Here is a 13,720-nt window from a genome sequence, read left to right on the forward strand (position 1 = left end):
AACCTGTTATTAAAATGTTTGGATCCCACCACTGGATATACATATGCTTGATCTATTTTTTGTCTTCAGAATGCTATCTCTGCTAGATCAAGATTAGAGTTACCTACGAAGCCACGCTGGCTACCATGCCTGTGATTTTGGTACAAGCCTGTGACTTTTTGCCCCTCTTCCGGGGTTGGCTTCCCCGCGCCATTCCTCCGCCTCCCCACGGCCCAGCAGTCCCGGGCAGAGGGGCACTCGCTCCAAAGGGGGCGGGCCCTCTCCAAAGGTTTGGGGGCCCGCCCTGCCTCCTCGGGTTTCCCCAACTTCCCACCTGGGGCTGCTGCGCGCCCTCCCACCGCCCCGCCTCGCCATGTCTCCAAATGCGCCCAACTTCCCAACTTTGCGCCCTGGGGCGGCGAGGTCTCCCGAGGACCCGCCCGGCCCTTTCCCTTTCCCTTTCCGGGAGGAGGGCGAGAGGGAGTCCCGCCCGCCTCCTCCGCCGTCTCGGCTGCTGCCTGGGGCCGCGCGAGGGCCGGAGCATGAAGCCCGACGGCAAGGTGGTGCTGCTGGGCGACATGAACGTGGGCAAGACGTCGCTGCTGCACCGCTACATGGAGCGCCGCTTCCAGGGCACCGTCAGCACGGTCGGCGGCGCCTTCTTCCTCAAGCAGTGGGGGCCCCACCACATCTCCCTCTGGGACACGGCAGGTGAGCCCCGGTGGGGGTGGGGGGCGCCACGGAGGGCGGCGGGGCGCCTGGCTGCTCGTGCGCCTTTGGCACGCCTGGAGTGGCTGCTTTGCTTGGGTGTGGATGCCCCCGGGGCACTCTGATCTCCGAGTAGCTCAAGGCTCTGTGTGGCCCACACAACAATCCTGGGAGGTAGGCCCAGGTGAGAGACTGGCTCACTAGCAGCCCTATGGGGTTGGGCAAGGGTGAGCGACTGGCTTTCCTCTCAAGCGACTCTGTGAGAGTGAGAGACTGGCTTTCCTCTCCAGCAACCTTGTGAGGTGGGCCAGGATGATCGAGAACTGGCTTTCCTCACAAGCAACCCTGTGAGGTAGGCCAGGTGGCACAGGTGGTGGCCCATCCAGTTTCAGCGCAAAGGGAACCGCTCCACCGTTCTGCACCCTGCTGTGCTCTGCAGTTGTCGTTTGAGCAGTTGGAGGTTACGAAGAGTGACGATGTAGGATCGTGTTCTCCTCTTTGTATGTTAGAGGTAACACCTGTAAAGAAGTTATGCAGCTGTGTATGTAGGAAAGTCCTCGCGAAGATTCAAAAACTCACCGAGAAATGGGGCAACAATAGGTAACGCTTTGGCATGTCAGCCATTGGCACGGTGCTGTTAAATTTCCCCAAGCCCTATTATTGGGAAAAAGGGCTTTTTTACGTGGATCACAACAGAAGGTTTTGTGTGGAACATTGGTTAGGGACGGAGGCATCTGTCCCTTGAGGCTGCAAATTTGCCAGGAGAATAAAGTGTCTGGCAAGGGGTGTGGCAGGCGGAGCTGTTCTTTTGGTGGAAGGAGAACTTATGTTTTTTTGTTCAGTTAAGGTTTCTTGCTCTTAAGGCTAGAGCAATGGTGGCGAACCTATGGCACGGGTGCCAGAGGTGGCACTCAGAGCCCTACTCACGCACAGAGTTGATCATGTGGGAGGAGGGTGGAAAATCACCCCCCCCACACACACATCTAGGCTGGCCTGGGCATGATCCTTTACCTGGGAGTAAGCTTGGTTGCTGGCAAGGATCATGATTCACCCATTTGAAGCGTTGCACAGTTTCTTCACTAAGTTTACTCCCAAGTAACACGTGCCTCGGAACCAACCGTTTTTTCTAAACTAAAACCTCAGTATTCAGGTTAAATTGCTGTGTTGGCACTTTGCGATAAATAAGTGGGTTTTGGGTTGCAGTTTGGGCACTCGGACTCAAAAAGGTTCGCCATCACTGGGCTAGAGAAACATTTGAAAACCAGTGCGGCATTGTGTGTGCAAAGGGCTGTTAAATTGTAGCAGATTTGTGGCAATTCCACTGTGGAGTTTTCAAAGCGAGAGACTAACAGAGTTGGTCTGCCGTTGCTTTTCTCTGTATAGAGACCTGGTCTTCCTTGGTAGACTCCCGTCCAAGTTCTAACCAGGACTGACTCTGTTTATCTTCTGGGATCTGACACCATCAGGTGAGCCTCCCTAGACCATCAATAAATGTTTCATTCAGTGGACACTGAGGCCCCTTCCGCGTGTGCAGAATAATGCACTTTCAATCCACTTTTCACAATTGTTTTTCAAGTGGATTTTGCTATTGCAGCTGCAAAGTGCATTGAAAGTGGATCGAAAGCGCGTTAATCTGCATGTGCGGAAGAGGCCCGTGTGCTTCTCAACCAGGTCTGTAGAGGAATTGGGTTTTATCGCCTGCTTGCCTCTCCCTTTAAGAAGTGTCAGAGCAGCTTATATTGCCTTCCCCTCCCACAGAAGAGAGGGCCGAGAGTGTTCTGTTACTGGCGCAAAGTCACCCGGGAGACTTCACGTGGACTAGTGGGAAAACAATCCCGGTTCACCGGATTACGCCACGCCGGCCTGGGTCACATTGGAAGATGTCCAGAAGAAAAATCTGCTAAATAATAGCAGTCCTTGAATGTTTTGTTGGCCGGCTTTGGCTAAATATGCAGTAGATTACATGTTGTTGAAGCGTCTGGGCAGACGGGTGGTTAGACTGAAAAGTTTAGATTGGCAAACGCTCAACTTGCCAATCATCTGTTGTGTTAAAGTTTAATGGATCCCCGGTTGACTTCTGTGTTGCCTTTGCCTGCTATGAGAGACCAAAGGAAAGCTCGCAGAGGCTGAGTTGTGAGCAAAGTGCAAGAGGCCACATTACGTTGATTATTTTTGGGGTGCAGAGGTCTTTAATTCGACAGTTTCCTTTCTTTTTGGTGCAAGAGCAAGTATGCCTCTTAAACCAAGGGAGAGTTTTGATCCCCTAGATATTGCGGCAGGGTGTAAGTCAATACAGGGTTTCCATAGATAGTTCATGAACTACAATTCCCATCAGCCCTTGCCAGTATAGCCAATGCTCATGTTGGGAGTAACTGATGGGAATTGTAGTTCATGAACATCTGGAGGGCCGTGAGTTTGACCCCCCTGCCCTAGAGCATAGGTGTCAAACTCGCGCCCCTCCAGATGTTATGGACTACAGTTCCCATCACCCTCTGGGCAGGGGATGATGGGAACTGTAGTCCATAACATCTGTTTGACACCTGTGTCCTAGAGTTTCCTTGCTTCTTGGGAAAGATTTTTGCTTGATCCTGAGTAGGGGCAGCTCGATATATTTTGCTGCCGCTTCCCCTACCCAGAAAAGTTGGGTTTTATATCCCATTTTTCTCTATTATAAGCAGCCTACGATCGCAATCTCCTTCCCTCTCTACAACAGACACCTTGTGAGGTAAGTGGGGCTGAGAGCGTTCTGAGAACTGTGACTGGCCCAAGGTCACCCAGCTGCCTTCACGTGGAGGAATGGGGAAACAGACCTGGTTCATCGGATTAGAGTCTGCTGCTCATGTGGAAGAGAGAGGAATCAAACCCGGTTCTCCGGATTAGAGTCCACCTGCTCTTAACCACCATGCCATGCTGGCAGATGAATCTCCCACCTGTTTGCTGCTCTTGCGATCTTTAAAAATAGCCCCATGGAGCTTCCTGACATTCTGAGAGATTGCTTCTTCCCACGGCTACTATTTTGGTTCCCCTGGCTCAATAGTAACTTGGTAGCTCAAACCTTGTGAAAAGAAGTAACCACAGCAGTGTTCAAGGGCCATGTGAAATTACATTTGCTGCCCTGTACTTCTCAGAACACCAGGCATAGCTTTTACAAAGGGACCTAAAGGCTTCAAAGGAGAAGAGTTTGGATTTATGCCCCACCTTTCTCTCTAAGGAGACTGACGGTGGCTTAAAAGCTCCTTTCCCTCCCTCTCCCCACAACAGACACCTGGTGAGGTAGGTGGGGCTGAGAGAGTTCCGAAGAACTGTGACTAGCCCAAGGTCACCCATGCAGGAATGCAGGAGTGTGGTTCACCAGATAAGCCTCCGCCACTCAGGTGGAGGAGTGGGGAATCAAACCCAGTTCTTCAGATTAGAATCCACCTGCTCTTAACCACTATATCACGCAGCCCATGGGAGAGAGGGAGTGTCAGGGAAGAAAAATAAATATGGTGTGCATCTTGTGCGCAGATCAGCATGATCTAAATGACAGCACCTGTCATACAGAGTCAGTTGGCAGAACCTGATGCAACTGAACCAAACCAGTTTGATCCAATCCAGTGACCTTCACAGTGATTGGCCAGTGATAGTATATAGACAGAGCATATGCATTGTACATTGTCCGTTAGGGTTTCTTAGTTGCTGCGAAGCATGCTGCCGGTTTGTTCGTTGATTCACTGTATATAACCTGCACCAACAAGTAAAAACCTTCTTTGAAGTGAAACAGCTGTGTGGTGTGGAGTTGTTCTTGTGCCGTGCCAAGCCGTCTACAGCAGCGCTTATCTTACTCTGGTAACGCACCTTTCCGCTGATAAGCCGCCTACTCTGTCAGAGAGTCAGGAAGGTTTCCAGTTCCCGGGTTGGGGCAGTAGATGAGCAGCAATAAAGGAGATGTCCCTAAATGTAACTCCTTGAGGGTCTGCCAGGTCATTTAATAAAAGCCATGCCTGGTCTTCTGAAAAGAACTTTGGCAAATGTAATTTCATTTGATCCTTGAATACTTCAGTGGTGGCGAACCTATGGCACTCCAGATGTTCATGGACTCCAATTCCCATCAGTCCCACCATGGACTACAATTCCCATGGCTATGCTGGCAGGGGCTGATGGGAATTGTAGTCCATGAACATCTGGAGTGCCATAGGTTCGCCACCATGGACTTAGTAGATTTACAGCACGCTGAGGAGTCAAAAACATGTTATATTTCTATAAACCTTGCAAGGTAGGCAATTTTGATTATTCTTCTGTGTCACATGAGGGCATAAAGCCACATGCTCTGAGAAAAGCCTCCCCCCCCCCCCATCACCGCTGCGGGTGAGCTCTGGTGTATTAATTTATTTATTTGAAACCTATATTAGCCTCCTTTTTCCCTGATTGAATCCAAGGCGGCTTCTAACATAAACAAGATACATAAAGCAAAAAGACACAATAAGACCTAAAACCCAAAATATCTGGTGAAAATAGCCAAACATGATCCTAAATAAAAACTACTTTATCGGCCCTCTGGAGATCAAAAGTGAGGAAGCCAGGCGCAACTCCCTAGAGGGGTTGTTCTATAATGATGGGGCCACCACTGAAAATACCCTCTCTTGTGTGCCCATCAAATGAGCTTCGTTGATTGACGGGACAGCCAGGAGGTCCCCTCCCTACGATCTTGATTCAGGGGCAGGAACACATGGAAGGAGATGGTGAATTCAGAATTAGCAGGAATTCATAGTTCCGCCATGTAGGAGTGGCGTAGTGGTTAAGAGCAGGTGCATTCGAATCTGGAGGAACCGGGTTTGATTCCCCGCTCTGCCGCTTGAGCTGTGGAGGCTTATCTGGGGAATTCAGATTAGCCTGTGCACTCCCACCCATGCCAGCTGGGTGACCTTGGGCCAGTCACAGCTTTTCGGAGCTCTCTCAGCCCCACCTACCTCACTATAAGTTTTAGAGCTAGAGAGGGGAGGGGCCAGGAGATTGTAAGCCCCTTTGAGTCTCCTACAGGAGAGAAAGGGGGGATATAAATCCCACCTCCTCCTCCCCCCCCCCCCCCCCCTCCTCCTCCTCCCCCCCTCCTCCCCCTCCCCTCCTCCCCCCCTCCTCCTCCTCCTCCTCCCCTCCTCCTCCTCCTCCTCTCCTCCTCCTCCTCCTCCTCCTCCTCCTCCTCCTCCTCCTCCTTCTTCTTCTTCTTCTTCTTCTTCTTCTTCTTCTTCTTCTTCTTCTTCTTCTTCTTCTTCTTCTTCTTCTTCTTCTTCTTCTTCTTCTTCTTCTTCTTCTTCTTCTTCTTCTTCGTCATGCCTGAAGAGTTGGGTAGAGGGCAGGCAGTTGTTAGGAGATCAATGAATGTATTTTATGCATATGCTCCTTCTGTTGGGGAAAATGATTCAGCCATCTTCAGATCTCTGCTAAATCCATCTGTTCGGCAGCTCACCCCAGATACCATCCAGGTGAGTTGGCATTGGGAGATGCCAGCGTAACTGTGCTTTTATAGTCACATAGAATCCCCAACACTGACGTATCTTCATGATCTTGGGCGCATGGTCCAAACGGGTCCTGATAAACACACACAACCCTTTAATACAATGAACTGTGTTGCGTTGTGTTCTTAACATCAAGGTCAGCGCGGACAACTTATCTTTTGGACGCCATCCAAGACGTTGGCGGCATTTCGATTATATGTTTTGTAACTCTTCTGAGACGGTTTTCTGTGTGCCCACAGAAGCCTAAAGAAGAACCGTGCTGTAATGTTGCCAAATCAACCTTGTGCCTGTTTTGAACTTCTCCTTTTCAGGAGTCAGTTAAAATTGCACTGTCTAGCTGTTTGCACTTCTCCATAATCAGATCTCACTGATTTCTTTTCCTTCAAAGGAAATTATAATTGTCATAGTTCGGTGGTGGAAGCTGCTATCAAGTTTTAGCCATCTTATGGGATCCCCTTGGTGCAGTGATTCCCAACCAGGGTTCTGTGGTACTCTGGGGTGTCGTGAGCATGTCCCAAGGGTACCACGGCAACGCTAACGGCCCCCCTCACTTTTGCGGTGTCTTCCGCCGGTGCCAGCAAGGATATGGAGCTGGCCCAGGGGGCGGGGCCTGCCACAAGGTCAGCAGCCACTCCCCCCCCCCGTGCTTCCCTTCACCCTGGGAGGGGAAGGTGGGGGGAGTGGCAAGCAGAGGAACTGGAAGGTGGGGGGAGGATGGCAGAGGTACCGTGAGATATGAAGAGTGAGGTCAAGGGTACCGTGACGTCAAAAAGATTGGAAAACACTGCCTTGGGTGTTCAAGGCAAGGGATGTTCTGAGGTAGTTTATCATTCCCTTCCTCTGCATAGCAACCCTAGCTTGAGGCATCCCAGTCAGGGTACGTAATAGTTTATAATAGTCCGTAAGTTGGCTGGTCATGCCACATATATAATGAATAGCTGTTTCATCTGAAGATTCCTTTTGACGGGTGATCCTCGCTCACATGTCCATGAATAGTATCTCCATGAGATTTAAGATCTTTCCTTAGAAAACTTAGTACAAAAGATGCTTTATATCCTACAGTAATAGACCGTGGCTGGTACAAATTAACCTTCCGAACGATTCGCATAGCGGTTCTCCCTGAGAATTCCCATAGATGGATTAGTTTTGGCGGGTAAGTTGTCCACACTAAACAGTCGTCCGTACCCCACTCCATCCAAATCCCCGCAGCGTATTGGGATTCGGAAGGAGGAACCCTGTTTAAAGTCTGCTTTTAAAAATCACAATGAAAATTGCATCAGTTGTAAAATGAAGACAATTGTCCCATTGCCGTAAAGTTTGACACAGTGAAACTGCCAGCTGAGGGGCTGGTCAGACAAATTTGATGAAATAATTGTTAAGCTGTAAGGATTTTTTTTTTGCCCAGACCTGCATAGCCCAGGCTAGCCTAATCTTATCAGATCTTGGCAGCTAACCAGGGCCCTTCCGCACATGCAGAATGATGCACTTCCAATCCACTTTGCAGCTGGATTTTACTGCGCAGAATAGCAAAATCCACTTGCAAACAATTGTGAAAGTGGATTGAAAGTGCATTATTCTGCATGTCCGGAAGGGACCCAGGGTCAGCTATGCAGAGGCAGGCAATTGGCAAACCATCTATGTTACTCTCTTTTCTGGAAAATCCTTTGGTGTCACCATAACTTGGCTACGACTTGATAACATTCTTCACCACCGAGATTTTTCTGAACCTTTGATTCCCTGTAACGTTTGGGAGTTCGTTGAAGGTGAAAATTATCCTCTCGACTTGTACTGCCCAGATTTGGAGCTCAGAGAATCGATTCCTGCTTTCCTCCTCCCGCACCTGGGTGGTAATGTGGGCCGTTGTGCAGCGGCTCTCCAGATGTTCATGGACTACAATTGTAGTCCATGAACATTTGGAGAGCCGCAGGTTGCAGACCCCTGTGTTAAATGGGTAGACTGCTAGAATTCAGGGCTGGAGGAATGGCTGTAACTGCCAAGCTCAGCAGTATTGAGCTGTTGTGCTAGGAAGGAGAACGTGTTCCCACATTATTTTACACCCACCGCCAGCCTATGATTCCTGCATAACCTGACTTCATTTAACCGCATGATGGAGCACCTTCCTTATGAGGAGAGGCTGCAGCGTTTGGGACTCTGTAGTTTGGAGAGGAGGTGTCTGAGGGGGGATATGATTGAAGTCTACAAAATTATGCATGGGGTAGAAAATGTTAGAGGGAAATTTTTCTCTCTTTCTCACAATACTAAAACTAGGGGGCATCCATTGAAAATGCTGGGGGGAAGAATTAGGACTAATAAAAGGAAACACATCTTCACGCAACGTGTGATTGGTGTTTGGAATATGCTGCCACAGGAGGTGGTGATGGCCACTAACCTGGATAGCTTTAAAAAGGGCGGACAGATTTATGGAGGAGAAGTCAATCTATGGCTACCAATCTTGATCCGCCTTGATCTCAGATTGCAAAGGCCTTAGCAGACCAGGTGCTCAGGAGCAGCAGCAGCAGAAGGCCATTGCTTTCTCCTCCTGCATGTGAGCTCCCAAAGGCACCTGGTGAGCCACTGTGAGTAGCAGAATGCTGGACTAGATGGACTCTGGTCTGATCCAGCTGGCTTGTTCTTATGTTCTTATGTTCTTATACTGTTAGAAGACTCCTGTGAAGAGAACCAACTCTTTATGTTTGAGTTGGAAACAGAGAAGGACAAGAGATGGATTTTATACCCCGCTTTTCCTCTTTAAGTAGTCTCAAAGCAGCTTACAATCACCCTCCCCCCCAACAAACACTTTGTGAGGAAGGTGGGGCTGAGAGAGTTCAGAGAGAACTGTGACTGGCCCAAGGTCACCCGGCAGGCTTTATGTGGAGGAAGGATAGATAAAAATCATTGATTAAATTAAAAAAAAAATCAGCTTTCAAAAATTTTAATCAGATTTTTTAAAAATAAAATGCCGTTTGAGGAAAAATCTATCTATAAACAGCTGTATAAGATTCACGATGAACAATCTTTGGACTATAAGGTAATAAGGATTAGTTTTTAATTATGTAGCACGAGGCTGTATATTCATGCTGTGTGTAATTTTTTGGGTAAACGGATTCTCTTAACCAGTTCACAGCGTTATGTTCTTTCAGAGGTTTCTGTGAGATTAATTGGAACAATTTTTCAATCTAGAAGATACTGCCACAGATGCTTGGTTTGGCAGTTTTCAAAACTGTGAATTTGTGCTTGCAGAGATAACATGCCTCTTCTTCACATCAAAAATGTGATAACATCAACATACAGATTGGAGAAAAAGACTTTAATCCCATTGTCCCTTTCAAATCTTTGTACGTAGAATCAACCACTTACCTCTTAGGTGCTACATTTTAAGAAGTACAATGAGTAAAAGATTTTTTTTTTTGGAGTGGAATACATCTGCACAAGGAGCTAAGTGGGAGGAGGGCGGGGCAAGCATTAAAATTAAAGTGAAATCTTTTGAGGGGAGTACTCCAAAAGTCTTGGGATCTTTGGGTGTTTAGCTTGAGGTTTATTATATTATTCTCTCCCTGAAGGAGGAAATCTGTAATAGCAGTAGGCAGAGGGACTGTTTGGGACTGTTTTAATGAAGTTCCTCTACTGATGGGTAAGGCAAACATGTGTGCAAAATCCAAACACTGCAGTGAAGAAATGCAGGACCTAGTGGCCTGGATTAAACTGGAGATAAAAGCTTGAGTCCAGGGGCACCTTTGAAAACAACAAAATTGTATTCTTGGTATAAGTTTTCATGCACACGCACACTTCTTCAAATACATATGGAAGCTTATACTAAGAATGAAACGTTGTTGGTCTTAAAGGTGTCGCTGAACTCTTCAGACCAACCCGGCTACCCCCCTGAAACTGGAGGTAGTTCACCTTGCAATAACTGTTGAAGCAGCGGATTTACTCGGAGTAGACCACCTTGCAGGACGCAATGTAGACAAGAACTGGCAGACACACAGTCACCAGTGCAGTCCTATTTATTGCTATCTACTGACAAAGTGCTTCGCCAGACCACAGGTGTTTTCAGGCACACATCACTCTGCTGTCTGTGCTAACTATATACAGAAATGGAACCAATCAGGTGCCCTCACCTTATCAGGTTTTGCACACGGCACAAGCTGTGCACTCAGTCCTAATCTGCACACGGCACCTGCTAGAAGGAGGGTCCACCTGTCATTTAGATTTTGCTCATCTAAACACATGTTCTGACAATAACTTAATAATTATCTATCTGTTTAATATAACTAAATCGATGATTTCTGATACAACTGTAAAGCTAATCAGAATAGTTATTATTCTAAAAACAAAACCTTCATCTGGCTGTAAATATTAAGATTCTTCCAGCCAGAATGTAGAAAATCATGATTTAAATCAAGTCGTTCTGTCCGTGATTTAAATCAAACCCACCATGGGTGGAGGAGTGGGGAATCAAACCCACAATTCACCCCTCTTTACCACTATACCACCACACACTGGTGCTTAAGGCAGAGTTGTGAATCGTTCCGTTCGGAGCGAAGTTTCATTCTTGCCCTGGGAAAAACTGGGGCTGATCTCATCCTTCCAGAGTCATCCGTGTGGAGGTTTTATGCCGTAAAAGACTCTACCAGTCCGATGTGAGGAATTTCCCTCCGCTCTTTTGCAAGCCCTTCACGAGAAGACTTGCCTTGCTTCCTGTTTCCAACAGCAGTTTATCACATGCTTGTCTCTCTGCTCATTATTGTGATTTCAGTACTGTGCCCGTGGTGCTAAACTTTCTTTGGGGGTTAGTAAGGAAGAAGACTGAAAAGGCTGCAGTGTAAGCTAGGTTAAACGTACTGGCCACAATGTCTTTCTCCTGCTTTTAGCAGCTCTTGCATCGGAAAATGATTTCTAGGAGCTTGTCCATCACTATGTCATCGACTTAGAATCCCAGCCCATCTCTAGACACCTTTGAAGCCTGAACATCTAGAGCCAGCATGATTAAAAGCCAGCGGTTAAGAGCAGGTGCACTCTAATCTGGAGAACCAGGTTTGATTCCCCGCTCTGCCACTTGAGTTGTGGAGGCTTATCTGGTGAATTCAGATTAGCTTGTGCACTCCCAATGCATGCCAGCTTGGTGACCTTGGGCTAGTCACAGTTCTTCTGAGCTCTCTCAGCCCCACCTACCTCACAGAAGAGGAAGAAGAGGAAGAGTTTGGATTTATATCCCCCCTTTCTCTCCTGCAGGAGACTCAAAGGGGCTTACAACCTCCTTGCCCTTCTCCCCTCACAACAAACACCCTGTGAGGTGGGTGGGGCTGAGAGAGCTCCGAGAAGCCCAAGGTCACCCAGCTGGTGTGTGTGGGAGTGTACAGGCTACTCTGAATTCCCCAGATAAGCCTCCACAGCTCAGGCGGCAGAGCTGGGAATCAAACCCGGATCCTCCAGATTAGATACACGAGCTCTTAACCTCCTACGCCACTGCTGCTCCAGGGTGTTTGTTGGAGGGGGGGGGGAAGGGTAAGGAGATAGTCAACCCCTTTGAGACTCCTTACAGGAGAGAAGGATGGGAGATATAAATCCAAACTCTTCTTCTTCTGCTTCTTCTTCATGTACAGAGGTTGTGTGCCTGTATTATTTTTTCTTTCTAAAACGTGAAAAACATGATGTGCTCCGAGCACTTTCCTCTTCTCTCTTCTAGGGCGGGAACAGTTTCATGGCCTTGGATCGATGTACTGCCGTGGAGCGGCTGCTGTTATCCTCACCTACGACGTAACCAACTTGCAGAGCATAGTGGAGCTGGAAGATCGGTTCCTGGCCTTGACAGACACGGCCAACGCAGACTGCATCTTCGCCGTTGTCGGGAACAAAGTGGACCTCACGGACACTTGCACCGTGCCGCCGGAAGCAGAGGACGAGCACCCGTCTGAGAAACCCATCAGCGGCTGCACGTCGACCAAGGTGAAAAGACAAGTCCAGATGGAGGACGCTATCGCACTTTACAAGAAGATCCTGAAGTACAAAATGTTAGATGAGAAGGATGCCCCGGCGGCGGAGAAAATGTGCTTTGAAACCAGCGCAAAAACCGGATATATGGTGGACCATCTTTTTGAAACTGTGTTCGATATGGTGGTGCCGACAATTTTGGAGCAGAAAGCAGAAGGACCGTCACAAACTGTAGACTTAAATAACTACAAGACTGCCAAAACTGCACAATCCGGCTGTTGTCGATAAACCATTGCTGTGAAATCCCCACCCACCCCCAACACACACACAAAATCAAAGAGTATAGCAATTTAACTAGGTGAAGGTTATAACACAGATGGCTGTCAAGATTAACTAGAATAAATAAATGTGTAATAATTTGATTTGACTAAAAGAAAGGGGTAATTGAGGGGCAGATAATTTAAGAGGAGAACAGTGATTTTTAAGTAAAGCTTTCGCACGAGGCATTGTTCTAAAATTTTATAATCACTCTCTGGAATCTTAATCTTGACGTCCTTTCTACCCACAAGATGTTTCACTGATCTGTCACTGTTTTTTTTTTTAAAGACACGCTTTTCACTTTTTATTTTAGTAATAAATATTTTTGAATATTTGCATAACTTTGTGCAAGCTTCAATTTTGTACGTTAGTTTTTAGGGGGAAATGCAGGGGTATCTGCTTTTGGCTCACAAAGTCAACAACAACAAAAATGTACTTCCTTCAGATTTACAGTAAAGTTAACTTCAAACTGCATCTGACCCTTCCAGTCTCAGTTGATAGGGGGAAACAGGAAGTTGGTTCTGTATGTGCCATCAAACTGACTCGGTAGGGTTTTCAAGGCAAGAGACATTTGAATGCAGTTTTCCATTTCAGCCTCTGCGTGGGCTGAGAGAGTTTTGACAGAACTGTGACTGTCCCAAGGTCACCCAGGTCGATTCCACACTTGCGTTATCAACCTAAGTTTGAGCTGCGTTCGACCTAAGTGCTCCACACAACCACTGGGATCTGCGTGGTTTTGTACCAGCTTCACCCCGTGTAACGGTCAAATTTCCGACTCCAGTTGGGAACTACTACTTTTTCAGGGAACCACGCTCGAACTCAGCTCAATTCCAGTAAAGTGCGGAATCTCTGGTGCCAGGAGTCCCCCATTCAGCCAATCACAGCTGAGTGTTTCAGGCATGCGTACAGCTGGCCAATCAAAAAACGCCACGTTCGTCCCTCCATTCCTGTGGCAGTTTTTTCAATAACGTGTGTGGGGATAGACGGAACATGGCCGTAGAACAGTAGCCAATCGGAACGGAGTGGTGAAGAGGCACAGGATGATTCTGCCCTCCGAGCTGGGATCAAGCTGGTTGCAGTGGGGAACAACCACGGCTTCGACCTAGGTTAGTACCCTTCTCAGGGAACTGGGTCGAACCTATTTTACTCGTGTGCGGAATCGCCCCCAGAAAGCTTCATGTGGAGGAGTGGGGAATTGAACCCGGTTCTCCAGATTAGAGTCCCCTGCTCTTAACCATTATACCACGCTGGCTCTCTAGAACTCTACATAGATGTATTGGTTTTCCCGA

General features: G+C 47.8%; 1 protein-coding gene across 1 annotated transcript; it reads left to right on the forward strand.

Moving 5' to 3' along the window:
* The first annotated feature begins 209 nt into the window (after nt 1-209).
* On the forward strand, nt 210-12,772 carry RAB20 (RAB20, member RAS oncogene family). The gene is made up of 2 exons (XM_048501059.1): nt 210-690; nt 11,869-12,772. Exons 1-2 carry the CDS (start codon nt 363-365, stop codon nt 12,399-12,401), a joined length of 861 nt encoding a protein of 286 aa, XP_048357016.1. The 5' UTR covers nt 210-362; the 3' UTR covers nt 12,402-12,772.
* Nucleotides 12,773-13,720: the final 948 nt, after the last annotated feature.

The sequence above is a fragment of the Sphaerodactylus townsendi genome, linkage group LG01 (genome assembly GCF_021028975.2).
Source record: "Sphaerodactylus townsendi isolate TG3544 linkage group LG01, MPM_Stown_v2.3, whole genome shotgun sequence".
Taxonomy (NCBI): Eukaryota; Metazoa; Chordata; class Lepidosauria; order Squamata; family Sphaerodactylidae; genus Sphaerodactylus; species Sphaerodactylus townsendi.

What these genes read in the sequence shown, in the direction of transcription:
- RAB20 (XM_048501059.1), top strand. Translation starts at nt 363, where the DNA reads ATGCGCCCAACTTCCCAACTTTGCGCCCTGGGGCGGCGAGGTCTCCCG. An exon ending in CTCCCTCTGGGACACGGCAG is followed by an intron (nt 691 to 11,868) that starts GTGAGCCCCGGT and finishes TCTCTCTTCTAG; the next exon opens with GGCGGGAACAGTTTCATGGC.